General features: G+C 42.9%; 1 protein-coding gene across 3 annotated transcripts; it reads right to left on the bottom strand.

The window, feature by feature from the left end:
• Positions 1-19: 19 nt before the first annotated feature.
• Positions 20-27,772, bottom strand: ash1l (ash1 (absent, small, or homeotic)-like (Drosophila)). Of its 3 annotated transcripts, none has more exons than XR_014872094.1 (25): positions 27,158-27,772; positions 21,879-26,322; positions 18,268-18,937; positions 17,935-18,108; positions 17,704-17,798; positions 16,555-16,628; positions 16,428-16,473; positions 16,108-16,216; positions 15,159-15,365; positions 14,924-15,070; positions 11,966-12,074; positions 11,717-11,866; positions 11,103-11,170; positions 9,070-9,236; positions 8,752-8,904; positions 8,514-8,568; positions 7,969-8,101; positions 6,233-6,505; positions 5,738-5,824; positions 5,532-5,622; positions 4,897-5,035; positions 4,610-4,782; positions 4,251-4,417; positions 2,134-3,570; positions 20-432 (listed from the first exon to the last, which is right to left on the bottom strand). XR_014872094.1 is itself a non-coding variant. In XM_085149542.1 (25 exons), the coding sequence occupies exons 1-25, from the start codon at positions 27,770-27,772 to the stop codon at positions 341-343; spliced, it is 8,907 nt and encodes a 2,968-aa protein (XP_085005668.1). In that variant the 3' UTR covers positions 20-340. The 3 variants fall into 3 exon arrangements, 2 of the variants coding, with proteins under 2 accessions (XP_085005668.1, XP_085005667.1); XM_085149542.1 differs by having other exon boundaries at positions 3,102-3,570; XM_085149541.1 differs by having other exon boundaries at positions 3,129-3,570.
• Between the last annotated feature and the right edge of the window lie 8 nt (positions 27,773-27,780).

Raw genomic sequence — 27,780 nt, 5'->3', positions numbered from 1 at the left:
GTGCATGGGTTACAACTCCTATGTTTGTTTTATTTTTTTAATTTTTTTAAAAAGAAAGTTTTTGCATCATACTACTTAAATAAGCAAGAAGCCTGGGTCAGCTCTCTCTTTGTGCTCCTTGAGAGCTCCTGAAGTCAGTGCTTCCAAACACCATCCACCCCTCTCAGAGCTGAGACGACAGTCTTGGAAGAGGTAAACTGGAAGAGGCCCCCAGGGATGCATTGTGGTCCTTAATGGCTGGAAAACCAACAATGCTCATTTCCCTTCTTGCTGTCTCTCCATTTTCTGCCCCTTGCTCATGACAGTGAAAGGCAGTGTGCTTGACAGGCACGTAGAAACATTATTTTCTGCCTACAAAATCGCTGAATCCGAGCGCCCGCCGCCGCAGGCGCCGCCCTGCGCCTTCCTCAAGGAGATAAGTGACATCAATGGCTGGAGAAAGTTGGAAGGAGAGAGAAAATTAGCAGCTTGGACACAAATAGATGACACAGGGCGATCACATTAAAGATAAAAAAATTAAAAAATTTTTTTTTTAAAGTAAATCAGCCGCATGGAGGCAAGTTACTTTAAAGCAAAAATGCTTCAAGTATAATCTGTTAAACAGTTAATAAGCAATAAAAATTAAGTCTGATGTTGTTGTACACAGAAAATAATAATTCCCAGGGTCGCTTAAGGCAGCTCATTCATTTACCACTGGTAATGGATTACTAGTCTGTATCCACCAAATATGGCTTTGGTACCTTGGCTTAGACATCGATGGGATAGATACTGGCTTTAACATGTTAATCATTTGTTTGTAGTAAGGTAATGTTCTTAACTCAGGTAAGACCTCATACCACAGTATCAGTATTTATTGTATTTAGAGTTCTATTTATTGTGGTGCTTAGTTAATCTGTTTCTATTTGAGCTCTTTCTTTTGTGGAGTTTTTAAACATACTGGGGTTTTTCTTTTTGGGGGGGGGGGGGGGGGGGGGGGGGGGGCAGTAAAAAAATGGCCTTGGGGTGGATCAAACGCTGGCCTCTGCATTAGCCTTGCAGCATATGGATCACTTGCTAAACCCGGTAGGCTAAACTAGCAACCACTACAGGGTGTGTTTAATGTTTTGGCTACTGTAACAGGAATTTCCCTTTTTTTGGATAAATACTGTTTGTGTTATCTTATCAGAAACAAATTACATCTACAAGCCAAATAGTTGGGTTTCACAAGCATTACATAAATTCTTGAGAAAAACAAAAAAAATGTGCCTTTTCATAGTTCATGTACAACCCACCTGCCTGAGCTTAGTCCAAGTGGGAGAGAGGACAAACATGGCAGAGCAGAATGTACATTACTTCAAATTTACTGTAAAGCAACACGAAACTGCAAGAGCACAGACATTTGTGCTGATATGGCTGCTTATCATTATACTGTTAACTGCAATTAGATTACAATGTTTCTTTGGTAATGATACAATGTATCAAGTAGCGTAATTAATGACTTTATAAAAGATGGACGTAGTCACTGTGACATCATCAATCAGTTTGTTAAGTGATGTTATGAGGCCTGAGTATTTTCATCATATATCCATGTTAGTGTTTTAAAGTATGATGTAACGAGCCTGGGGTGGTTCTGAATGTAAAACTGGGTGCTCACTGGCTAACAACTTGTGACTGACAAATCATTAGGAAATGAGCATATCCTGGGCAATTCCCCATTGCGACTTAAATAAAAGCTTCTTTCAGCTTCTACTTTATTTGCAAGGGGTTGTCACAGCAGACAGATCCGATATATGATGTGTAAGGTTTTTTACACCGCAACAACCCTCTCATGGTCTTGAAGTGGGGATCTTTCACGTTAGGCTAAGATTAGTAAGTGAGATGAAGTGTTAAAAGGGAACTCCGGTATATTGTAACTTATTTTAACCCATTAATGTGGCCTCAAGTGTCATGCCAACTTTGCAACTTGTCCTCTCTTGTAAAGACTGGAGGAAATGTGAACAGCATTTATCTGGGCAACTATAATCACTAGTTTTGTCTTTGAGTCCGACCGACAGTAAACACAAAACTTGGATGTATTTCTGTATCACGGGTTATCAAATGTATTGTAGTGGGTAACGTGTAATAATCCAGCGCATGAAATGACGTTTTACTTACTTGCCAAATGGGAAGCTGAGAGTTCAGTCCGGCCAGTCTTGGTCTTTTGTTGATGAAACACCATCTCGGGGATGGCAATGTTTTCAAAGCTTTCAATTCATGAATTGTAATTCCACAGCTCGACACATTCAAAGGCCCCCTTCTTTGCAGCAGTCGGCATTAGCAGAGCAGTGAGGACAGGAACACCACCGGTTTCCCGAGGTAGGTTGCCTCTGCCACCATCTTCAGAGTACTGTCTTTCCTTCTTTACGTTTAAGCTCCTCATCCATCTGCTTACTCTGGGTAAAATCAATACTGACAAGCGAGCTGATACAGCCTCTCGCCCTCAAAATGGTCCATGGGGTAAATCCGCCATTGCATTTAACTGCCGACTCTCCTCAGAAGACAGTATAAACACAGTGTAAGTCAGCTACACACGTGTGATGATGAGTATGCCAGTGATTTGGTCAGTCGGCAAGTATCCCAGAATGAAGATTCCTAATGCGGTTAGTACAATGCCCGTTCCAGGCAACATTCGGTCAGACTGAAAAATGATTAAAATTAATTGATGTAAAAAAAAAAAAAAAAAAAAAAATTATCTTTTGTGCTAAACTGTAGGCAGTTCATGCTTGTCGCCCACATAAATGCTGTTCAGATTAAAAACTTTTACAAAAAGGTGATGATCGCAAAGTGAGCATGACCCTTCAAGCCACTACAGCCATATTAATGGTAAATTTGCCAGGTTGAGGTAAATGGGAATTCTCCTTGAAGCGTTGGTCTAAATTTTGATATTTTTAGGTGACATAAAATAGAACACAAATATGATCTCCTCTTCATCCTATGCTTCTTATGGACAGATTCTTGCCCCAACTTCAAGCTTATTCTTTCAGAAATAGTAGTAGTTTTAAAAAAAATGATCCAACACGTTCAAATGACGTGTCACAGCAAAGTGACCTTAAACTTTAACCCTCATTTATCTGTTGACCTACCCCCTTCCTTTGTTCCCAGTCCCTCACCGTTCTTGCTGGGTGTTCTGTGCAGCAGATCCAGCAGGATCTTGTTCAGTCGTTCCCGCTGGGCCTCCCTCCTGCCCAGAGCTGGGTGGTGTAGTGGTGATGAAGTCGAGGATGACGGAACTTCAAGCAACTCTCCAATCCTCTCGGCTGAACGTTCCTCCAGCCCCTTGCGCTCATCGGCTTCCTGTCCATCCTCCTCGTCCTCCTCTTCTCCTGTCTCCCTTTCCCGTTCTGGTCTTCTAGGCTTGGCAAGTGCGGAATCTTCTGAAGCCATGTCCATGTCGTCTTCCACTCCTCTTCCATCTTCTCCCTCAGGTGGGAAATCTTCACCCCGGTCGCAGGAAGAGGCATCGTCCTCACAGCCTCCAGCTTCTTTGGGTCGTTCGCTTTTCCAGGCTGATCGGCCGCCGTTCCTCTTATAGTTGTCAGGAACATAATGAGGCTGCAAGGAAGCCAAAAATGAAATTTAACATAAAGCACGTACGTTTCAAGTAGATAGGGTTTTAAAATGTAGAGATAAAAAAATAAAATACAAAAAAAAAAACCCACTTAGGGAAAGTCCACCCTGACTAACATCCAAGTTACCCTCCACGAGTACAAAATAAGAAGTAATTAAAACCTTGAGGCCAAAAGGTAAGTGCTGACAAGGATATCCCTTTTTGTATTTTTTTTTTTTTAAAGAAAGAAAAAAAAAGAAAATACAAGTTCTGGATTCTGTTAACTTGGTCTCATTTTTCAACACAAGCAAACTTGGCTGGAAGAGGCTTTCGATGCATCTGTTGCATGAGACTGGGATGTCTATATGATTGTGTGTTGAAGTCTCTGTACTGTATCAAGTTCTAAAATCATACAAATCTGACAGCTGTCATCATAACAAAAGCTAACACTACAACAAATATAAACTATTAGTCTGGTGCATACAACACTACATTAACTCTGTGTGAATGTGTTTTTTTTTAAATAATTTCTTGTGTGACCCAATTTTATAAGCTTTGATTGCTAAAACACAGAGAAAGAAAAAAAAAAAAGACCCCAGCTGAAACATGACTTCCATTCTCAACAAATTTTCTAGTGTTTGTAAATCAGTAACAGATCCCGGCTCAGCAGTCCTGTCGCTCTCACCGAGAAGTCTCTTTTGGGCGTGAGCCGCTTGGGGAAGTGGTTGAAGGCATATGGCTTGGTGCAGACCGGAAAACGGTTGCGATGGATCTTGTAGAACAGATGGGCCGACTTGTCCAAGCGGTAATCACAGATGTACACATCCTGCTCTTTCACACCCTTTGGCCGTCCTTTAAGAAGAATGCACACTGAATTAGCAGGGACGTGATGTATTTGAGCAGGAATAAGATATTCAAGTGAGCACATGCCTATGCATTTTCCTGTAGCGTATGTTTATCAAAACTTAATGGGAATATTAACCAAATTCCAACATGGTTCTAGCAGTTCAGCTAACATATTTGGGTTCATTTGTGCATTTTTACCTTTGCAGTAAGTATAAAGGTCGAGAACACAGCAGGTTCCCACCACCGCCTCCAGGGGGATGATCTCATAGAGTGGCATGCGGAATAATTCGTTCTGGTAGAATCGCCGCGATGGAGAATGGTGTGTCTCATGAGGACGGAAGTAGTGGTGGCCAAAGGCAAATCGCTCACCCCTTTAGAGTGTGAGTGGACAGTTTCATTAGAACAATAATGAAACACACACACACACACACACACACACACACACACAGAGTTATTCTCCCTGCCTGTTTAGGTAATAAACTTACTTTTCGTTCTTCCACAGCTTCTCAATTCGGAAGATGTCGAGTTTGTCTCGGTTGATGTGAGACAAGAGACGGTAAGACTGTCTGACAGGCTGACCCTCAGGTGAGCGTCTGCTGTCTCTCATCAGATACACACAGTCACCTGCACACAAACAAACACAGAGATCAGTTACTTATCTACAATAATATGTCTCACAAGAATCTGACCACTTAAGTCACCTAGAATATCAGACTCTCTCTGCTGCAGATCTCTTGTATGTCTAATGTTTGCAGAGAAGTTAGAGAAACTTTTTTAAGCAATCTTCCATTGATAAGTTGCAATAATACATTATGGCATTTGCAATAAAATAATTGACAAAAACAAACCTTAAAGAACAACTCAGCCTTAAGCTGAAATGAATGTTTCTGATTCAAAGTTTCAAGCCGTTTCACTTCTGACCACTCCTAACCGTTGAGGGGGATGTGGTTGGGTGTGGTCAGACGTGCACACTTTTGCATGTATAACCACATCAATCACGTCAGGTTACCCTCGAGTAACACAGCATGCAAATCATTGCATCAAAATGATACATTTCTCTGTGAGTACGGGGAGTTTTCCAGGCATGTGTGAGCTTATGATTGCTTTATGATTTAGATACCTTGGTGTAGCAGCAGGTCATCTCTAAGGAGACAGATGTAGTAGACAGAGCCAGCCTGGGCGTAGCTGGGCTGGGGTATCATGGGGACTTCCTGTAGTGAGGATAAGACACATCTGAGACACTTCTAGCCAAACAACAACAACAAAAAAAAACCCCAGACTTTAAGGAGTTCATCATCCACTGTGGTTTCGAAACAACAGACGCACCCTATCTACAGGCCGGGGATCGCACTGTTCACACAGATAGTGCTCCACCTCAGTTTCCAGTCGCATACAGTCAAAGTGCTGCCACACCTATGATGGGGAAAAAAATTAAATCACATAAATGCATAAGACAAAAAAGAAAAAAGAAGACTTTTCAAATCAGTTACTGTAAGTAATATTGAGTTACAGTTCGAATGAAATGCTCAAATAAAAAAAAAAAAGCCTCTGCGTTAGTGATTCACCACCTCGACTGTTTCTGAACCTCTGAACTTAAGCTCCTTCAGTATTTGTTATCCTCCCCATTTTCTGTATCTAAAAATAACAGACAACACACACAAAAGACTGCCTGCATCCTCTGCATGGAAAATCTCCTTGACAAAGTACTTCTCGGATAGGTGAAGTCTTTAGAGAGACGCTAAAATAGTTCTACACCATCAGCAAGTGAGATAAAAGAAGAGAGGTCAAAGTAAAGACTGTTTCTGATATTTTTTTACTTACCATACACTTTTCACATTGAATCATCAGGCCTTCATCCTTGTACATTCCACAGATGCAACGGATGACATCGTCATCCTTGTCGTGAGACCCGGGCCCTCCTGTGTGGTGGTGATGACCATGGTCACGGTCCAGCGAGTCTGAGCTGTCTGCCTCGCTGGCGGTCTCGCCCACAATCTCATCAATCTGAACTGCAGCTTCATTACGAGCACTGTAGTAGGCTTTCCGCAGCCGACAGACATCTCTGCCTATCGATGACTTCTTCCCATAATATTTCTGGTGGGAAAACGAGACAGTTGCTGAATCAATCCATTACTGGCAGAGCAAAAGGACAACAGGACCTCACAGACACCATAAAGTGATGATATATAAAGCCGAGGAATGCCCATTTGACCCCAGAATTACACGCTCATCATTCACTCGCACGGTTAAGACTTTGAGTTGTTCATCCTTGAAAGGCTACGGGCAATTTTCTGCAGGACAAAGGTCTCCGACACAGAAAGATTCATTCAAAACTGTCTTTGCAGCTGCCAAAATTTCACCGGCAAGCCTACACCCACATTCAACAGTAATTCACATTCCTCTCACACTTTTTCAGTCCGCCAGAAAGGGCCTTGGGGCGAGAGGGTGATTCTAATTTATACGTCCACTTCAAACTTCTCTGACTGGAAGAGTAAGCTTCCCTGAGAGCTTTTCAAGTGGCACTTGTTTAAACTGCTTAGCTATACAGATGTAAATCAAACAGCCTTGCAACATGTGCACACAGGATCAGCAGTCGCGAAGTTATGTTCCATTTGGGAGGTTTTTGTGTGCAAGACAGGAGAAAGAAAAGCAATGACTGAGTGGGAGGAAGAAAGTGTTGAAGCTGCACAATAACAGCGTTAAGTATCAATTTGACGAGGCCCTTTGATAATTGAGCTCTAAGAGTCTGGGATTACACAAGAGTCCACGGCATGGCCGTGTCACTCAAAGATTAAGACCGGATGCTCCAACAGCTGAATGCCTTCGTGCCACCAGCATGTTTGAGTTTCTAATGACTGCTAACAAACGGACTAACAGATCTATGACACTGATTAAGCAAGTAGTTTGCAATCAAACCAAAAATTTCAGAAAACTATCATTTTCATGGATGAGTGTATCCCTCAGGACATGTTATTAGACTACTAGCAGCATAAACTTGTCAATTTTCACAAGTTGAAATAGGAACACAATTTATTTCCAGCTGCTTCATAGACTCTTACTCTCTACATCTTCAGTGATTTTCAAGCTGATGTGCAGCTGTTCCAGTCACACAATGAAGTATATATATCAATAATATTAATAATGGATGAATCAGGAATCTTATTGTCTAGCAATATAAAAATTAAAGTTAAAAGATCAATAAAGGAAGTACTCATTGAGAGAGCTAGCAAGTAATTAAGAGAGAGCAGAGATGATAGAACAAACTAATGTGTTGGTATTTACATTTCACTGAGTTTCTAAATAAAAATATTCAGAAGGTCATCTAGGCATGGTTACATTGAGTGGCTAGTGAGTGTACCTCAATTTCTACCCGCATTTTTTAAAATCCTCATTGGATTAATCTACCTCTTTTTTTATGGCTCTAAAAATGCAAACTAAGGAATGCATCACATGAGTTCCTCAGTTTAGCTGCTTTACTTGAACAGCTTCTGATCATTACTAATTAATAAAATCCTAATTTCTTCTACTACAAACATGTGAACTGGTCCTTTGCCTACCTCAGCATTGCGAAATACTTTGAGCATGTCTGTGTCAAATGCTTCAACCGTCTTATAATGGCCCGTGAGGATTTGCTTCTCAATGGTGCTCAGGTCCAGCGGGTCAGACACCTTCTCATAGTACTGGCTGTTCCTGATGGCGCACAAAGATAAAAGAATTAGGCTCCAAATTTGGTTTGTCAGTAGCAGAGGTGGGTGGGAGGACAAAAAAAGGAAAGAGAACATTCAGTTCAAAACTTATTAAATCAGATTCAACCAAAACTCAAATTTCTATGAGCATACAGGGCAACAAATCCCAGATTATAACAGCTTTTTTTTTTTTACCATGTAGCTGAAGAAAAATAATAAGCTGCTATTGTTTTGACACCAGCTGATTACTATCAATACTGAACAAGCATCAACACACAGGCTGTCACGATTGTGTGTGGCGAGAGATAAAACTGTTACACTACGTGGGTGCTGTACACAGATAGACCAGATAACATAAGTAGGCGCTGTTTGGTAAACATGAAACAGCTGGTCGATATGCAGGTTTACACTCTTACCTCTTTCGAGATGGGAGGTTCACCAGCGGGGCAGCAAGTGTCTGACCAGCGGAGTCTGAGATTAAAAGAAAATAATAACATTCCTGTCATCATTTTTCAATCACAGATTCTTATCATTCAGTAAACAGTGGACAGCAACACCGAGGCATTGAAAGATTCCTTCAAGAAGCCTGATCAGACCCCAGATCAGGCTAGAGGTCATACTAATGAGAATATCAATGTGACCGGGTTCACTCACCCTTGTAGCTGGTTATCATGTCACAAATCTCCTTGAAGATGTGAGCAAGGCGAGCGGTGCGTGTTACTTCTGTGTTTTCCTCGGCTGCAGCTAGCCTTCGTGTGCGTACCGACCGTGACGTCTGCAGGGCTGAGAACTGCGTCAGGAACACGTCTGGACACAAGATATGACCATTTAGCATTAACGTCTAAAACTTCTGCCTATTTACAGTCTCTGAAATTTGTCTACATTTCAAAAATAAATGTCCGTATCCCCTTTATCGTACACTATTCTTTACATAGCTTAAATTACTTGCAACTGAATTTCTTAAGCTTGTACCTGACTTGATGTTGCCATCATCACGGATGACTCCTCCCCAGCGCGTATACATGGACAGGCTGCTGGCATCCCTCTCTCTCTCGCCCTCTCTTTTCAGCAGCTCCTGTTTCTCCCTCATCTTCTCCCAGTTTCTCAAGAGAAACACTCGATGCTTCAACACAAAGTTTCTGGAAATCAAAGGAGACCGTTTAAATGTGTTACCATCAACTCACACCTCATGAGTTGAGAAGTTTTTACTTTTAAATGACATATATTAGGGCTGGGCGATATGACCCAAAATTCATATCTCGATATATTTTACCTGGACGGCGATATAAGATATATATCTCGATATTTTTTTTTAAGCCATAAAGTAAGAACAAAAAGAGAGTTCTTAGTCAAAGCTGTGTCCCAGATGTCACACAGGCACTTTTATTAACATAGAGCATAGATGTACATAAAATTTACTCAAAAATAAATTATGAGCATTTATTAAATAATAATGCTCCATAAATAAAAGAAAACAATGTTGTTTTTGTGCATAACAAAAAGCTCACAATTGTGCAGTCAAAATGTAAACTAAAAGATGCAGAGCATAGTAACAAAGACAGATTTCACAGCTGCTCTGTTCCCAACTTCTACTGTGTGACTGACAGCATTGAGTTTGAAATCCTCTTCATAACCACGTCTCTTAACAGGTGCCATTTATGGTCCTTATACACAGTAGGGTAATATTACGTTGAAGCACAGTACGTATCACTCCACGAGGCTCCTCGGTAGCCGTAATGCTCTGACAATCCATCAACCGGTGCAGAACCGTAGCTTACCAAAGTCGTACTAAAACATTTTTTGACAGATTGCTGAGCGCTGTGTACCACATAAAATCGCTTCGCGGCCATCAAGCACAACCAGAATTCATACATAAGGCGCGCTGTCAACTTTTGAGAAAATGAAAGGATTTTAGGCTGTGCAGCGCCTCTGGGCTGCATGGCGTTAGCGTGGTTAGCTAGCTAACACGTTGACGGCGTCCAGCCCCACGCACGGGGCGATGCGCAGTAACTCGTTAACGGAGATTTGCCGTGTCCATCTTGTCGCTTCCTGCAGGTGAAGCGATGGGGGAGGAGGGGGAGTTGTGTTCAGTGAAGGAGGGGCGAGGCCGAGTAATGTTGCGTAAAGACAAAAGTGGACGAAAGAGAGGCAAACTTGCGGCTCCACAAGTATAGTTATAACGTAACATAGACTATATCGATATAAAGGATATTGTCACATCTTATATCTCGTATAAAAATATATCGATATTTTTTAAAAACTCGATATATCGCCCAGCTCTAACATATATATGTCTTGTGTATTAATAAACCACTCTATTAGGATGGAGAAGCAAGCATTATGTGCAATGGAAAAAGAAATTTAATAAAAATGTGTCACTGGCTTCCCAGGTGCCTATGAATTGAGGGGTTCAAGCAGATTCCTGTGTACAAGTCTTAAAGGAATTGTGATTATGTCCGAAACCCTTTCTGATTCTGATCACCGGTGATGGCTTTTTAAAACGAAAAAAAAAAGTTTCTGCTATTTTATCCCTGCTTGATTCATGTGACTGAAACAGGAAATCACTTTGGAAACTGTGTGGGTGGTTGACTTGATGCATGCTCAATTATTCAGGTAAGGAAATCCCAGAAAGTTAATTCTGCACATCTAGTTGTTGCATTTTCAGTGGGAGAAACATTTTGTCTCCTGGATGGTTTATTGTGTCCAGACTGATCATCAACAAGCAGTGGAAAAAAGTGGCTTTACAGTGGGCTCAACTGCTTAAATTCTCATTGTTACCATTTTTTCAGCAAAAATGCAGAAATTTAAAAGGTCATTGCACTCACAGATAAAGAAACATATTTGATTGATACTAGTATTACCACCTCAAAATATAAAACCTCTCACAAGCCTACAGGTCAGATTTATACTTTTAAGGATGCGTGGGAACCCAAACACAATTTATCAGTTGGCCCACTAGAGTTATGCTTCCTCTTCTTATCTTGTGTGTCCGTTTATGTTTTTACCTCTCTCTGTTGGACATGGGCTTCATCAGATGAGGGTAAAACTTGCTGCTGTCACTTGACTCTTCCTCCTGAAGATAACAAAAGTCCCATTAAACAATTCCTGTCTTCTCATCTTAAACAGTTTCTCATTCACACACATCGGTGACAACACCATTCAAGGTGCTCTTCAGTCTTTAGGAGCCACAGAGGGATTAAATGAGGGTTGGGGATAGAACTGCCATTATGATTAATGAGGAACCCACTATAACTTGCAGGTTACTCCTGATTTCATGAAAGTTCAGAAAACATTTTAGGTCACTAATGCAAAACTATACCCTTTAAGGTACTCCGAGTTACTTTTTTTAGAAATCCCGTGGCCCACTAAGAGCACCTCTGAGACAAAGAAGGATTTGTGCCCTACATAGATACTGCACCTGAAATCTACCAGGACAGTTAGATTTCTATTCAGTTAAAATATTAGTTTTCCCTCATTAAAATTTTTTAACACAAGATATTAAGCTGCTAGGGAATCCTTTTCTGTGTAATAGGGAAAAAAAGCCATTATCCAGTCTTAATTACAAGTGACCTGATCCCACCGCAAACTCTCACCACTTCCATCTATATGCATCACTCACTCGTTTCTTGAGCTGGTGTTTGGACTTCCTCTTCTCCTTGAGTCGACCGAGCCGCCGAGTCCCTCCTGATTTCCCAGGCAACCCATTAATACGCTGGCTCTTCCCTCCGATGATGCCCCGGCAGCCCTCTGAGCCACACTTGCAAACTTGCTGCAGAGAAAAGTGCAGTACAGTATGTGAGAAATATGCACAGGTGCAACAGAACGTCTGAAAATAAGCGTTCTTCCAAAACTGTTTCTAGTGCTTCACCTGCTCTTCTGTATTGAAGGAACGGAAGTTGTAGTCGTAGGTGAGCTCAGTGCCGCTGCTGATGTCTCTGCGAGCAAAGAGACCTATTCTGTACACCCCGTTCACTGACCTGCAAAAAATGAGTATATTACAATGAGTGAAGCTTTTATGAGGTTTTTAATACTTAAGGAAGCAAAGAAGCATGGTAAGTTTTAACCTGCCCACAGGCTCTGGAACAGCTTTTATAAAATAGCAGTTCGGTGATTTCATTTCAAAATCTGAGCTTACTGTAGTAACAACTGTCCCAAAAGGGCCTGTACAACAACTATAAGGATACTACATGAACTTCTATTTGCAGTGTTTTTGTGGTTTCACTGACCAGCAGCGTACAGCCTCAGGACAGTTCCTCTCGTGGACTCTTGAGGCTGAATCCAAAAGCAAACCAATCTCCATACACTCCCATGCTATATTGCTAAATTTACAGCATGGTGCAGTTTTTGCTGCTGCCACTTTGTTTCAATGTATTCACACTTCAAATTAAGAAATGTAATCAGGGACAGTAGCTCTTTGGCTAAAATTATTTTACAATTTTACAAATGTCATGAGTCAAGCTTGCTAGTTTCAGCTTAAAGTTTAGCACGCCACCATCACCAGTTCTAGTCTGTTCTGGCTCAGAAGAAACAGAATGGAGGTATTCAAAACAGTCCATCTTTTATATACAGTTAATGATATTCATAGGTCACTCCATTCTTTGCAACATAAGTGCTTTAACACATACACCTGAGGGAAAATCACAGGGAAAGTCCAAGTGCAAACCACACTGTTGTTGCTGTGAGGAAACGGTACTAAGTACTAAACCACACTTCCCAAAAGGTTAGGTAACAGGTATATGATTTCAGTTCATTATATAATTATACCCAAATGTGTATTTTTCAGGTTAATAGTGAACATTTTGACTTGATCACATGAAAAGATTCACTTTTTCAAGGGGTATAGTTCTAGACTAGAGATAAAAAAAAATCACTAACTACATCCAAAACATATTATATCCCTTTTACACAAGGATGTACAAACACAAATTTCTCCCTGAAGCAAAGCTTTAATTTTAAGTTAAAATGTAATGTCAGTCAATTACATCAAACCCAGTTTTAAAATTGGGACAAAAAGGGAATAGTCAGTGTGACAAATGTTCAACAAGTAATCCCTTTCTTCCTCTCTCCAAATGAAGCAGCGCTCCAGCTTTTCACTATTCTTGTAAGAATAAAACACACCATTCTGCTTGCCAGCCGCTTGATAATTTATTCCTTCTATAGGGGTAAAAAGCTGATTCAGCGCATTGTCTTCAGCCACTACAGCTGTATCTAAGGCCCGGCTGCATGTAATCTCTCTTCTGTGACAAGACGGATGACTCGTCAGGCTTTGTGCTGAAAATCCTCCATCCTTGTAGAGTCTTTTATTTCAGGAGTGCACGCAGGCACCTGCAGACCTGTGTCCTAGATTGTGAACTGGTCTACGTTGGAGGGCAGAGGGTACAACGTGATAGTAAACTCTATGATGTCATTAGCTTTCAACAATCAAATCCTCTAACGGAGTTGGCAGGTTCACTAAAAGAACTAAAGATAAACTAAGCAGGTTTCACTTAGAAAAGCGAGGCAAAGGGAGGCCTGCTCAGCCAGGTCTCCATGAGCTGTGGATTTAAACATGCTGTGCGAACAAGCCCTCAGGAAAAAAAGAGAATTGTTTTGGCAGGTGTAAGGGCTTTAAGCCATTAAGGTCTCTGAACACTGGAAGAAAAGGAGTGAGGTGATCTCATCAGATTACCACAACCACATTAATAAGGTTGGGTTTCAAGGTAGAGCCTTCTCATTTACAGAGCGGTGCACCTGCAACATGTGTGTCTTTTAGAGCTATTATGTACGATACCAAAAGAGAGGCAACAAATACTGCCTAGCATTCACTGTGACTACTTATCAAGGTCTGTTCAACTGGTTTAACTGTACAGCTGCATGAATATAATAGGCTTTTCCCCAATTTCTGCGTTATTTATTACATACTGTTACTATGGTGCCTGCACATATTCAACATGGCACATTTTCAAATAATGAGTTCTGTGTTTGCGGAGGTAATAACAGGCTTCAGACAGCATTAAATGCTGAGTTACTGGTATTTTTGTGAGGATGGATATCCTGTTCTCCAAACCTGCTGCTCCAACCTTTTTTGTTTGCCAGTAGCAGCAAACAAATGGTCTTAAAGGTAGAGTGACTTTAATGAGAGAAGAGTTAAATAGCTCATTTCAGACAGAGGAGCTGCACCAAGGCGAGGCACACAATAAATAAACATTATTTTGAGCTGCAACATCATTATACTGCACTGTTACCTATTATAACCCCTGGTCTATGATACCATGAGTGAAAAGTCAAGAATGTGGCCAGACTTTATGTAGCTGGCCTTGTCTCCAGTTGTCTAAATTCCATGGTACCATCTTTTGGGCCATTCCTAGTGTGTTATAGCTAGAGTCGGTTGCAGAGAAGACCATTTTAATAACACACAGACAGCCTATTTAGGTAATAGGCTTAACATGCCCCGACTTTCAAGAAAGCCACCGAAATACTGAAGTATATCAAGCTAGAAAACTTTGCAATGAGCTCCTGTGACACTGCTGTCACATCGAGCAGCATCACTTGTTTAACACTGTGCCCTAATATCCCCTGTGACTAAATCGACCTGACAATATCTGCCTCACATGGTAACCTATACCGATTTGGACTATTATAGACACATAGTGAGTATAAAAGCAGTACTCTATATCTGTATACCAAATGTGGTTCACACCAGGCCTCTATCCCATCCCTAGCAACTTGTGGCAACTGCTCGTGCTCAGAGCCAAAAAGGCTTAGCCAAATCTGTTCTTTGGTAAGCACCCAAAAGCACCACAAGGGCATTAGCAGGGAAACAGTTCACGGCTGCTGTGACACTCACCACTTCTGCATCTCACAGTTGGGTTCACAGCTGTGGTTTATGAAACGCGCCTCATTGCCCATTCTGTAGCTATCAATCACCATGCCACTATCCAGGTTCAGGCAGTAGTGGCCACTGTGGGAGAAGTACTGTTCCATCATGCGACTCCTAAAACATGGAAGGTAGGAATGTGTTGAAGATAAGAGAAAGAAATATACATCATCTAACACTAGTTTCATGAAGATGTCCATCTCACCTGAACTCCTGTTCGCTAACAACTTCACCCAAATACTCAATGATGAACTGTCCTGAGCGGAGAGACTCCTTGGTGCGGATGCCCCACCCTTTGCCCTCAGTGCGGAAACGCTCCAGACACTGGACCCACTCGTGTCTCTGGATATGCTGGTTGTCACAATGATCTCCACATGGACAGGTGCTGGGAGAACACTCAGCAAAGCTCATCCTGTGAAAAATAATTTTTAAAAAAAATTATGAAATAAGGCTGCCATTATAGGAACCTGGAAAGAAAAGCAACTGGACTTATGTAAGTTTCTTGAAGATGTTATTACCCATCATCCGAGAAGCTTCTTGATTACCATGACAACCCCCCCCCCCCCCCCCCATCCCCAAAACTCCAGACCTCTGAATCAGTCCACTCATTCTCAACTGTAAAATGTCCTATCCAATCAGAACCATGGACGAAACTAACACCTTTGCCAAGCTGTTACAAAACGCTGTTAACTGCTGCAGTGCCACAGGGATATTTTCAACAGCCAGTGCTTGCTTGTTTTCAGCACCCCTGAGGCATGGTTTCTGTACAACATCTGAAGCACATTACTGTTTTTACTCTGCTCTGCTGCATGCTAAAAACTCAATAGGTTTGCAACACTTAAGATGTCAGATTGAAGAGGATATACTGGTTACAAACAATAAAAAAAAAATCCCTTTCCTATGGAGATAGGTTTGACTGGAGAGAAAGACAGCCTGAAGATGGAGATGGAGTGCAATGGCTGGCATTCCTCTCTGATATCAGGCTACTTTTCTTCTGTCTTGACAACATGTTTTGCCCTCTATTCAAAATCACTTAATTCCTAAAACAAAGCGATGTAAAATAACATTTCTAAACAAGCACATGACTTCATCTGAATACTGAAAAGTAACATTAGACTTGTTGAAAACAGCAAATTATGACGGTGTATCTTTACCTATTCAGGCATTCATCCATGCAGCCTTTTTCAGTTGAGTCTTCGGGAAGTCTACAGTTGCATGTAGTTGTTTCATAACCAGAGAGAGGCTTCACATCCACATAAACATCTGTAAAACATAAAACTGAGTATTACCATATCATTCTTACAGTGTTTGACACACAAAGTTGAACTGTAGACACACATCTTTAATTCCTGTTTTTGTAACCGGTGAAGTAAATATCCTTATCTTATATATTTATAGGGAAACACCTGAGTTTAACAAAGCTACAAATTATATTTAAAAAAATTGAAATAAAAAAAAAAATCATTTCACTCACTTGATCTTATTTTTTTATAAAGGGGGACATCAGGCCTCTTGTGTAGCTGAAAGGAAGAAATAGAGCGGTAAATGCAAAAGTGGTCGAAACAAAAATACATACTAAGAACCTCAGAAAGATTGATCACCTGATCATGTTTCCACAACCATAGGATGTCGTAAGGCAACTGGAAGTCAATGCGTTTCTGTCTCAGGTACTTTCCTGGGGGGGTGGGGTGGGGGGATTTGGGAAGAGAGAAAAATCAGTCCGTTGTGTTTATGCTTCATCTTATCATAGCTGAAAACACAGGCCTGTGATAAACAGAGGAGAGTCCTGTTCCAAGAAACAGGTTTATCTGGATAATTTACTAGAGCCGTTTGAATCTTGGACACGGACTGAAGTAAAATGAGGTTTTCTAGGTTTTACTTTCCCTCTCTTGGCAAGTCTAACTGAGAAATTCAAATTTGTGAAACCTGCCAACGACTGACTTCTACACCATCAAACTTTACAGTTTCATTTAATGCATTTAATATGTCTTTTTTACTTGAGAAAAAGAAGCATTGTTCTTACTCCTAACTCAAAATCCTTTAATATTTTGGTGACCCATACAAATGGTTTATTTTGACTGAAATATGACTTTCAAAAGAAATGCCAAAATAATATTATAACAATTCATACACTTAAGTGGATAGAAGTTGCTGGCACCTGTACAAGTCTGAATGAATCATTAGACACATTGTGTATGCATTTAGATTAAACCCTCTTTACTTCATGGTAGGGTTTTTTAAATAAGGACATTTAACATAAAATGTGTGCCAAATCAAACATGCAGATCCATCTGCTGTGGTGACCACAATAAGGAAATAAGGAAGCACCTGAAAGTATAACCTCCTACTCCTTTACTAGAGACAGTACTGAACTGACACACAGCAGACCGCATATCACCCTGTAATATAAGGTCAGAGTGCGATGATCAGGCTCTCTTGGCAAGTCTAACTGAGAAATTCAAATTTGTGAAACCTGCCAACGACTGACTTCTGTATAAAGAAATTTAAGAAATGTGCTCAAAACTTCAACTAAATAAATAATTAAATCTACTTTCAGCTGTTCCCATATTCCCCAATTTGTCTCTTTTCTATTGTTTACTTGTTAGGTAAATGATTAAATGACTACACTATAAATAAATAACTTGGTTTTTAGTGTTTAAAAACTCCTCAGTTGCTTCTTAAATTTTTTTTTTGATGCTCATAAAATAAATCAATAGCAAAAATGTCAACTAATTAATTTTAAAACTCACCAACATGTATTGGAGCAGGAAACAATCCATACTCATGTTCCCCGGGTATATACTCTAGCTTCTCTTTCTTCAGCTGCAGAAGCTGACTACGGGGGCTGTAGAAGAGGAAAAGAAAAATGTGAAGGCATTTCACTGGCTGTGCAGAAAAACTGTATGACACTATGAAGTGTTGCTGTCTGAATTAAGGATTAGTAGGGAGAGGATTTGGATCTCTGCGCCCCTAAGACTCACTCTTCAGTTTTGTACACATCAGAATATAACCCCGCTTTCTGGAACTTCTTCTTCGGAGGTCGTGCTGGTCTTTTCTCTCGCTGGGTGGCTATGGGCATAGGTGGAGCTTGTTCCCTGGAGACAGGGCCTGGGCCCTCTGATGAGCAGTGGCCATCTGGCTTGGTTTCCACTGAGCTAAAGATAGAAACATGACTTGGTTTCTAGTGACAACTGGACTTAATAAATGTTATACATACCACCACTGAATCCTAATATTAGTACTCACTGTCATAGAGAAGAGTCTCTCAAGTCCAGTCTTGTTGAATATGCAATAGTGTATTATAATTTGCTTACCCATGAAGGCTCTGTAGCTCATCTTGGGTAAGCCAACTCCTTCCTGTCCCAGGTCTGGACCTTGCCACAAGGCTCCCTAGGTTTTCCTCTCTTTCAGGCAAGTGTCCCTCCATGTCTTCAGCCTCCCTGTCCTCTTCCACATCCTCCTCCTCTTCCTCATCCCCTTCTCTCTCCCAGTGCTTTCGCTTCTGACCTTTTCTGCGTTGCCCCTGGACTACCGACTCAATAGCATCAGTCACAGTATCACCCTCCCACCCTCTTCCCTCTGCTAACCGTTCCACCCCTTTCTCCCGGTGCCGGACTTGATTCAACTCTACCACAGGTGGAGGGGACGGTGGTGGGGAGGGTAACGGGTGTTTCCTAGGACGTCCAGGCCCCCTCTTCTTTACCATGTTGTTTCCTGTACGGGCCTGTCTCTGCAGCTTCTTGGCACGCAGGATTTTGTTGACATGGTGCAGACTGTATTTGGAGGGCTGTACCCGATGGGAGTTGTGAGACAGTGAGACATCCAGGCAACACTCCTGAGAGGGAGAGAGGCAGGATGAGGAGGTTGAGCTGTGGGAGTGAAACAGAGAAGACTGATGATGGTGCTGTTGGCGGTGGTGCAGGGATCCTTCAGGTTCTTCTGAGGTTGGGAGTGCAACACCCCTTGTCTGGATACCTGATGACCCTGAGGAGAGAAACAGAAAATGAATGGTCTAAATGAATCTTAAAAATGCTAAGTAGCAACAGGACAGTTGACACGTCAGCACTCAGGAAACAGTGATACTATGCTTATGCATGTCTTCTCTTGTTCCTTTAGGTCCTTTTCTATTCGCATACATGCTTCTAATCACACTTCATTCCTTTTTGATTTTTGTTAATCCAAGAGTAGCAGAAACACTCTGCTAAAATGCAGAAAAACTGCTGAAATCAGTACAACTTTTGGTCTCTTTGGTCATATTTCTTCTATAAGAAAACAAAAACAAGTACATAAAAAAAAACCTGCAGCACCTCTAAAGTGCGTAAATCATCCCCTAGATGTATTCCAACACTTCCAACATTATTCTTTACACAGATGAAGAAAAAAAAAACTATGTTTAAAGGACACTGTGCACTAACAACAAAACTTCAACCAGCCTTGAAGCATGGGGGAGGAGGTATCATAGTCTGGGACTGCTTTGCAATCCTTTAAAGGACAATGAATTAAAAATGAGTGAATTTTACGAGACAATGTCAGGGAAGCAGCCCATGCCCTTGAACCTTAGAAGACACTCTGGGTGATGAAACAAGACAAATGACCCAAATCCCATAATTAATAGCAGAATGGCTGAAAAATAAGAAAATACGGGTTTTGGAATGGTATGGAAATAGAAAGTGAGAGGCTAAAGAAACTGTGCTGCTATTTTCCCCCTCATTAATCTTGATCTTCTGCATCTTCTTAGAATACTTCCTTCCCTGGTCTGACCTTCGGAAACTATATTTCTAAGTTGTTTTTATTTTTTTCATTTCAGACAGACCCTAATGTTTTAAAACAGTCTACACCATCAAACTTTACAGTTTCATTTAATGCATTTAATATGTCTTTTTTACTTAAGAAAAAGAAGCATTATTCTTACTCCTAACTCAAAATCCTTTAATATTTTGGTGACCCATACAAATGGTTTATTTTGACTGAAATATGACTTTCAAAAGAAATGCCAAAATAATATTATAACAATTCATACACTTAAGTGGATAGAAGTTGCTGGCACCTGTACAAGTCTGAATGAATCATTAGACACATTGTGTATGCATTTAGATTAAACCCTCTTTACTTCATGGTAGGGTTTTTTTAAATAAGGACATTTAACATAAAATGTGTGCCAAATCAAACATGCAGATCCATCTGCTGTGGTGACCACAATAAGGAAATAAGGAAGCACCTGAAAGTATAACCTCCTACTCCTTTACTAGAGACAGTACTGAACTGACACACAGCAGACTGCATATCACCCTGTAATATAAGGTCAGAGTGCGATGATCAGTTAATTAGCCAATCACTGAACCATATTTTTAACAGTCCAATGTGCTGTGACACTCTTTGAATCTGCCCATCTCAACGGAAACCTCTTTCACATCTATTCACACACGTCCTTTTCCAAAACATCCCTTACACTCTTTTTGCTACACGTCACTATCTCTACACCCACTACCCTGTCATTGTATATTTGTCAACTTCTGTCATTCCCCACTTGCGTTGTGTGGCAACCCAGTCCCCACCCTTGGCCTCCCCTACCTTCACAGTTCTGTCTGTGACCGCTGGGTGACCCCATCTCCTGAGCTCTAATCCAGGATTACCCTGGCTTGGTTTGAACTGCATCATGCTGCCTCAACAAGGACCTTTCGGCTTCCCATATTACTCATAGACACACGCATAAACATTAGGTAATACTCACATACAGTCAGCCTACCAGTGCTCATACACACGTTACAGCTCGTTAAGAGCCTCACAGATGAAGCGAGATATCTACCACGGCACTGTGTCTTACATCAGCAACATTAAACCAGCCCAGGTGCTGAGTGTACCGATGGATAGGACTAGGCCCCACATTCTGAGCTTTTGAGGGAAAAGACTACTAAGTATAGCACGTTAACAAAATACTCCACCCTTCTAGCAAGATGAGCCCTGGCAGAAATGCTATATCTATAACTGTGGCTAACCACACACACAAAGGAGCTAGTTTAAGCAATTATGTATGCTTTTTTTGCCATGCTGGTAACCACTACTAAGAGCTACCAAATGTTAGAGCGTATGCACACAAGATGTCATTGTGTCTTTAAAGTGGGCTTGTTCACTAAAATAAATGACCCATCCAGCTTAGTATTTTTTTTCTTCCTAACACTGGAGAATTGTTAATTTTACAGTGTTGCTGTGAGGTATGGATTTGAGACCCCACTTGCTGTGCCATATGGCAATAGCTGCCCACATAAAGGAGTTAGTGCCGGATCTAAATGATTGGACACTGTGCCAGTTTTGCCAGAGCTGTCCAAAACTATAAAGCCCATCAGACAGCAGCCAATCACATTTAGACACAGAATACAAATGCATCAGAACTATTTTAGGAAACACGATTTTGGTGGAAAATTAACTCCTGCAACCTTTAACAATGTCACATTTAATTTGGGTCAAATGATTTTCTGTACAGAAAAGTTATCAAAGACACAAGCTTGAAAAGCTACACAGATCATAAAGGATTTAATGGATGAAATATCCAAGAGGAGGTGAAGGCAAACTGCTCCCTGCTGCTTTAAAATATTACGTTTTTAATAACCTATGCTACAAACATGCCAAGATTATTCAAGCAAGGTATTAAGCAATTATGTTTTTCTGCCACTTTGCATTTACTTTTTTTTTTTTGAAGCTCTGCCATAAAATTAATTTTACTATGGGGTACACTAGGAGCACATTTAATTGGAATGCCGTCCAATACACCATCACCACCTATGATCTACATAAAGGGGAAAAAAAGCAAAATAAACAACCACCTGAAATTCTCCTTTACTATAAATGTCAACTAAAGCTGACATTTGTTTAGTTTTTTTTTAAATTATTCCTAACCCAAACAACAGAGATTCCAAAAGTGCCTTACCCATCTCTCTCCTCTCTGCTGATGTTGAGTGTTCCTTCCTCATTGGCCGGTCCATGTGAGAGAAGCTGGAGCTCTCTGTAACTACATCAGTCTTTCTGCTCCTGCCTCCTTTCAGTGAAGTGCGGGTGATTGCTGAAGCAAACAGATTTGTACGCTTTGGAGAATCGTGGGTTTCTACATCCTCTGTGGGAGTGAGAGGCTCCTCATCCTCACTGTCCGAGCAGCCCGCTGGGTCTTCTGCCCGTCCGTCTGAGAAGGAACCCTGGCCAGGAGCCAATTGACTCCGTGACAGCTTTGAGTAGTCTGCTTCAGAGTTGCCTATCCTGAACCAGGACTCCGCTGAGTGGCCCTTTGAGCTGTTGCCCAATGCAAGCCTTGAAGGTCCTAGACAGGACATGGAGCTCTCTTTGCGCTTGTACCTTTCAGCAGATGAGGATGAGGAAGAAGAGGGGGAGTTAGCAGAGGTAGTGGCAGCTTGCTTGCTGGCACTGGTGCTGGAGGTGTCTCGTCCAAAGCGGCATCGCTGTAAAGCCTCTGCCATTCCCAAACCACTAACTCGCTCTCCTTTCCCAGATGTTCCACTGTCAGAAATCCCTGCACTAGCTCGGCTCCCTGATCCACCTCTTGCTGCTTCCTCCCTGTCATCCTCAGCACAGCGTTCTCTGTGTTTGTGTCTGTGTTTATGTTTGTGGTGCCAGTTGAAGGAGAGCTCAGAGGACATGGGTGGGTATAGGACAGGAGGCCGTCCTGCTCCCAGGTACTCCTGCCTTAGCAGCTTGTGTTTTTTCTTGTGAAACTTTGAGTGGTTCAGCAGGAGATGTGAAGGGTGGTGGTGATGTAAGAAAGATGTGGGGGGAGGTGGGAAAGATGGTGAGTGGTGAGTGTGATGTGATGGGGCCGTATGGGGTGACTGGTGGTGTGGGTGGGGATACAGCGCACTTGCTGGAGGATAACCTCTGTAATAGCCCAACCCCAGAGGTCCTGATGAGTAAGGAACATAGGAGGGGTGGTAGAAGCCTCCACTTGAAAGGGGGAATCCAAGTCCTGGTACAAATGGAACCTCAGACATAGACTCCCTCAGTTTGGGAGGCCGTCCACGTTTCTTCTTCATATCCGGTTTACGAACATAGTGCAACGGGTCACAGGAGTATGGTGGATGAGAGTAGAAGCTGCCAAAGTTAACCCTGAAGATTGTAGGCAGGAGGTCTCTGTGAACATAATGATGCGGAGGAGGGCCACCTGTGCCTCCTATGGCGCCAGCAGCCCTGCCACCCACCCCTTGCACTCTACTTGATCCCGCTGCTATGCCTATTCCGCTTCCGAGCCGGTGCCCTGTGGTGCGGTGAGTTATGCGTATTTCACTTAGTCGCACAACAATCTCGTCCAGCTCAGCGAGGAAGTCTGGGTCGAGCCGTCGGGAGCGTAGCTGTAAGTACTTCTTCTTGCGTTTCCTCTTCTGCCTCTTTAGCTTGTCATAGCCGGGGCAGCCATGGCTTCGGCGTTTGCATTTGTGCTTATGTTTCTCCTTGTGTCCCACTAAGGTTGTGGCGGGAGCTGCTGGGTGAGGTCTTCGGGGATCAGGCGATGACCTTGTCCCATGGGGTGATGGAGACGGTGAAGGATGTTCCATAAGTACATTGCTGTGTCGACGCCTGCCCCTCGAGTTAATGCCCATCCCTGGACCCATAGCTGAACCCATGACCCCTGGCATTAATAATCCACCGCCCATCCCAGGTGGGATGCCAATTGCACCCAAGCCACCTGCTCCTCCAGCTTTCTCACCACGGTCAGAGGTGCTGTTATTGTCTGTCCCTATACCACTGTCACTGGGCACCGTCTCCTCGCTGTGTGACTCACTCACTGGTGATGGCGTGGCTTCTTTTAGCTCACTCAGAGGGGCAGGGGAGGTGGGATGGAGTGGCCTGGGAGGGGAAAGCTTATGATAATGGTAGTGCTGCCTATAATGGTGATGGTGGTGATGATATCCACGGCAAGATGACTTTTTCTGGGAGGCTACTGGGACACCAGACGATGACATCGAGCCCATGATTGGGTTGCGAGGATTAGGAGCTGAAAAGGTTGGAGGAGGAAGCGAAAACGTGTTATGGCTATGATGGGAGTTGGAATAGTGAGAGTGACCTGCGAAGTGCACTGAGCCTGGCTCCACAAAGCTACCATCGCTGATGGGACTGTGGCCTCCACTTAACTGTGAGAGGGAGGGTGAGGAAAACACCTCTGAGGAGAGCTGGTGCTGCTGATGGGACTGTGACTGATGGGGATGAAGAGGGGAAGTGGTGTTTGGAGATATAAAGGTTTCTGAAGGTGACATTGTAGCTGAGACATTAGTTGCTGCTTTTGGTTTACGGCCTCTCCTTTTACCCATGTATATTGTGCCCTTTTTACTGACATTAATTTGAGGCCCTAGTTTTCCTCCAAAAGAAGCAGCTAGGGATGACAATGACTGCGTTGCAGCTTCTGCTGTTGCAGCCATGCTACTAGTGGTGCCTTTAGGGGTGTCTTCTGACCTTGGGCCTAAAAGGATTTGACTGAGAATACGCTTCCGCTTAACGCTTTTCATCTTATTGATCTTGCCAATAATAGTTTTCATGATAAGCTGCCCGTTTCCTTTGTTGCGGAATCTTTCCCCTGCTTCTGGAGCCAACGTGGGAGGCTGACCCTCCTGGGGTAAAGTAGGAGGAAGGCGCTTGGGGCGCCCACGTTTCCTAGGCATAGGTTTAGGAGGGTTTAAGTCTACCTCTGGGTGAAGAACAGGTGGGTCCTGTTCTTCTTTGGACTTCAACAAAGATGAAAAGACCTTAGAGGGTTGTAGCTTGTTAGGGGGATTCCCACGGGCCGGTGCATCAAGCCTTGGCATTTTAGACTTTGGCCTTCCTCTTTTTTTAGGCTGGGGTGGGAAGAGCTGTGACACTGAATTTTGTGACACAGGATTTGGTTTGACCTTATTTGGATTCGGGGGCCTGCCTACAGGTCTTTTAACTGGTGGCGTTGGAGTTTCCAGGCTTGAAGATAAAGGCATGGTGGTTTTGTTCTCAGTGAAGAGACTGTCCGGGCTTCTCTGACTTTGGGCCTTTAGCATAACACGTGTCCAGCGGGGTTTTCTTCCCCTGCGCTTTTTAAGGGGTTTGCTGTCCTGCTCTGCTGGAGAGTCTAGGGATGAATCAGGAGAGTCATCTCTGAGAGGCGTCTGTGGGCTTTCTTCATCATCATCATCATCGTCATCATCATCATCATCATCGTCGTCATCATCTGGCTCCAGTGGGGAAGGTGTCCTTTGTCTAATAGACTCAGGAGGACTGCTAGTCCAACTGGGTCGGTTACTATCCTGGTTGGGACTACGTTTACTTGGACTAGAACTTTTTCCCCTCTCAACTCGTACTGACTGGTTGCTTCCCCCTTTCTCTTTCCCTTCTGGCCTTCCAGTTGCTGCTGAAGGGGGGCACTTGGATAAGTCTCTGGGGATGTCCCTGTCTTGCTCTCGCTCACCTGCACTGCTTTCCTCTGCGAGGGCAGGAGACTCTCGTGCATGGTGTCCTTGTGAGGGAACAGGGGAGCCCAGGTGACTCACTGCACTCACCGTCCTCTGCTCCACCGATGATGATGAAGATGATGAAATTGGACACAATGAAGGTGACGTGGTATGGGGTAAGGAGTGAGCAGGGTGTAACGGTTGCTTAGAAATGCTACTGTTGCTGCTGTCACTGTTGCTTTCATTTGACAGAACTGTCAGGCGGTTATTGCCATAGGTGAATGCTGGGCTGTTGCTGCGACTACTGCTGTTGGTGCTGCTCATGCTGATACTGTTGTTTCCGTTGCTGCTAGCAGCTTTCCCAGTCCCATCCAAGTCCTCGTTCCTCAGCGGCGTCAGGGTGGTTGAATTTTCTAAAATACTGTCTTTGCTTCTAGACCCATATGGCCGACCAGGTGGTCTTGACACAGGAGGTGGAGGAGAAAGGTGAACCATTCTTGAATATGTGTTCCTATTGGCCAAAGCTCTGTCTCGTTGCTTGGCTGTAGGGGCCATAAAGCCTGAGCTCGGAAGAGGAGGGCTGGGATCAATCTTTGCAGGTTTGGCTGGCTTAGGGGTCTTGGATGGTGGACAAGTTGCTATTAGCTGAGCTAATTTTTCAGTGACGGTTGGCGCTCCCCAACTCTGAAGACCTTTGTCCTTATCTCTTTGACTGTCTGTGCTGTAGGTACATTGAGGAGGCTTAACACCTTCAAGGCTGGGTTCTTTCGTTAAAGATAATGGAGGAGATGGTGAAGATGTCCGGGGGTTGGGTTGCGGAGCTGGCGCTTTCTTCCCAGAGGAATGCGTTTTGCTGTCTGGTGGAGGGCGGTGAAGGTTAAGTGGTCTCTCAGATGTGGTGGTAGCTGCTTTTGTGTCTGACTTTGAATCAGACTTGCAATCCATCTTTGGTGGACCCTGGAAGTGTGTTAGGGAGAAAAGGCAAGGGATTAATGAGAATAATAGAGATGAATAACTATTATGGTAAAGAAATAACAAACACACCACCCAAATTTCTAAATTATATATATATAATTTTGAATGTGGTAAACAAGCAGCAGGGGCGCAAACTAGGACTGCTTGATTTGCAATTTGAAGAAGGTAATGTACAATATTAAAGTTAAATATTATCTTTCAGATATATACAGCACCAGGTACATTATAATTAAGATATAAGCAATCTTGCACAACATTAAGCAATATTTTAAAATAAAGCGTAAAAGAGAAACTGACACACATCATGACAACACACATGGGAAGTATCAGCAGCAAGTGAATGTTACACATTCATTGGTAAGATCTTTACTCCAACGGTGCTTCACAGGCATGGCCAGAGGGGGAAGTTACCCTCAGCTCAATAACACTTATTAGGGTCAGACTGAGGACAGAGAGGGAGAGTGAGAGAAAGGGGTCATGCGGGGATGGGGGTGGAGAGTACACAGCCAGGCAGAGGACAGACGACACAGACGGAGGGTGATTGAAGGGGCCAGTGAGTGATGAATAGAGGCAAGCCAACTGAGAACACAATGAAAACTAAAGTAAAATTTATGCTCTGCTCTTTACTAGCGTAATAACACTGTGATTACTAGAGTAGCTTTGCTGTAGACCAGTGGCTGACTAATAACATTTTAAGGAAGTAAGGTGAATGAAAATAATTATACTAGTTGTCATCACTGAATGTTTAATTTTGTTCAAAGTGGAAAATCACTGCTGAACCAAAATAAATAAAATCCACAGCATCTAGCCTCCATACCTTTTTTGCCGGAGCGTTCCCATTCATTTGGGAGGGTGTCAGGGTGGAAGTGCTAGCAGGAGGAGGAGCTAGAGGAGGTGGTGTGGGAGCTTTAGCAGTTGGGGCTGTTGAAGATGATGAGATGGGTGGTCTGTTTACACTGGGACTCTTTTCCCTCTCTTTTTCTCTGCCCTGTGAAGGACTCTGGCTCTGACTGCCCGCCCCGTCACCCGTGGCGCCTGCACGGTTTCCACGGGCATTACCTCCTCCACGACCCGTATGCCTCACAGTGGCTCTGAAAGCCGGTCGGCACACATAGTTCTCCAAGATCTTAGGAGGCTTCTTCATGCGTTTCGCCTGGAGGCCAATCTTCAGTTTGACATTGCCCTCGGACAGGCTGCTCTCTTTGATGGAGAAATGGGACTGGTCACCACCGGCACCACCGGCACCTCCTGGCCCACCTGTGCCTCCTGCACCAGCAGATGCGGTGGGGGTTCCCTCCTTCTCTCTGTCCCTTTTTTTTTCCTCCTCTTCTTCTTTCTTCCCACCCGCTCCCTCCTTCTCTCGCTCCCCTGTGGGAGCACCGGACAGGAGAGGGGGTGGAGTTGCAGTCCTCCCTTGAATCTTCTGATCCATTAGATTGT

The sequence above is a fragment of the Neolamprologus multifasciatus genome, chromosome 22 (assembly GCF_963576455.1).
Source record: "Neolamprologus multifasciatus chromosome 22, fNeoMul1.2, whole genome shotgun sequence".
NCBI lineage: Eukaryota > Metazoa > Chordata > Actinopteri > Cichliformes > Cichlidae > Neolamprologus > Neolamprologus multifasciatus.
The sequence above is the reverse complement of the archived record's forward strand: the minus strand, read 5'-3'. Positions and strand labels throughout refer to the sequence as shown.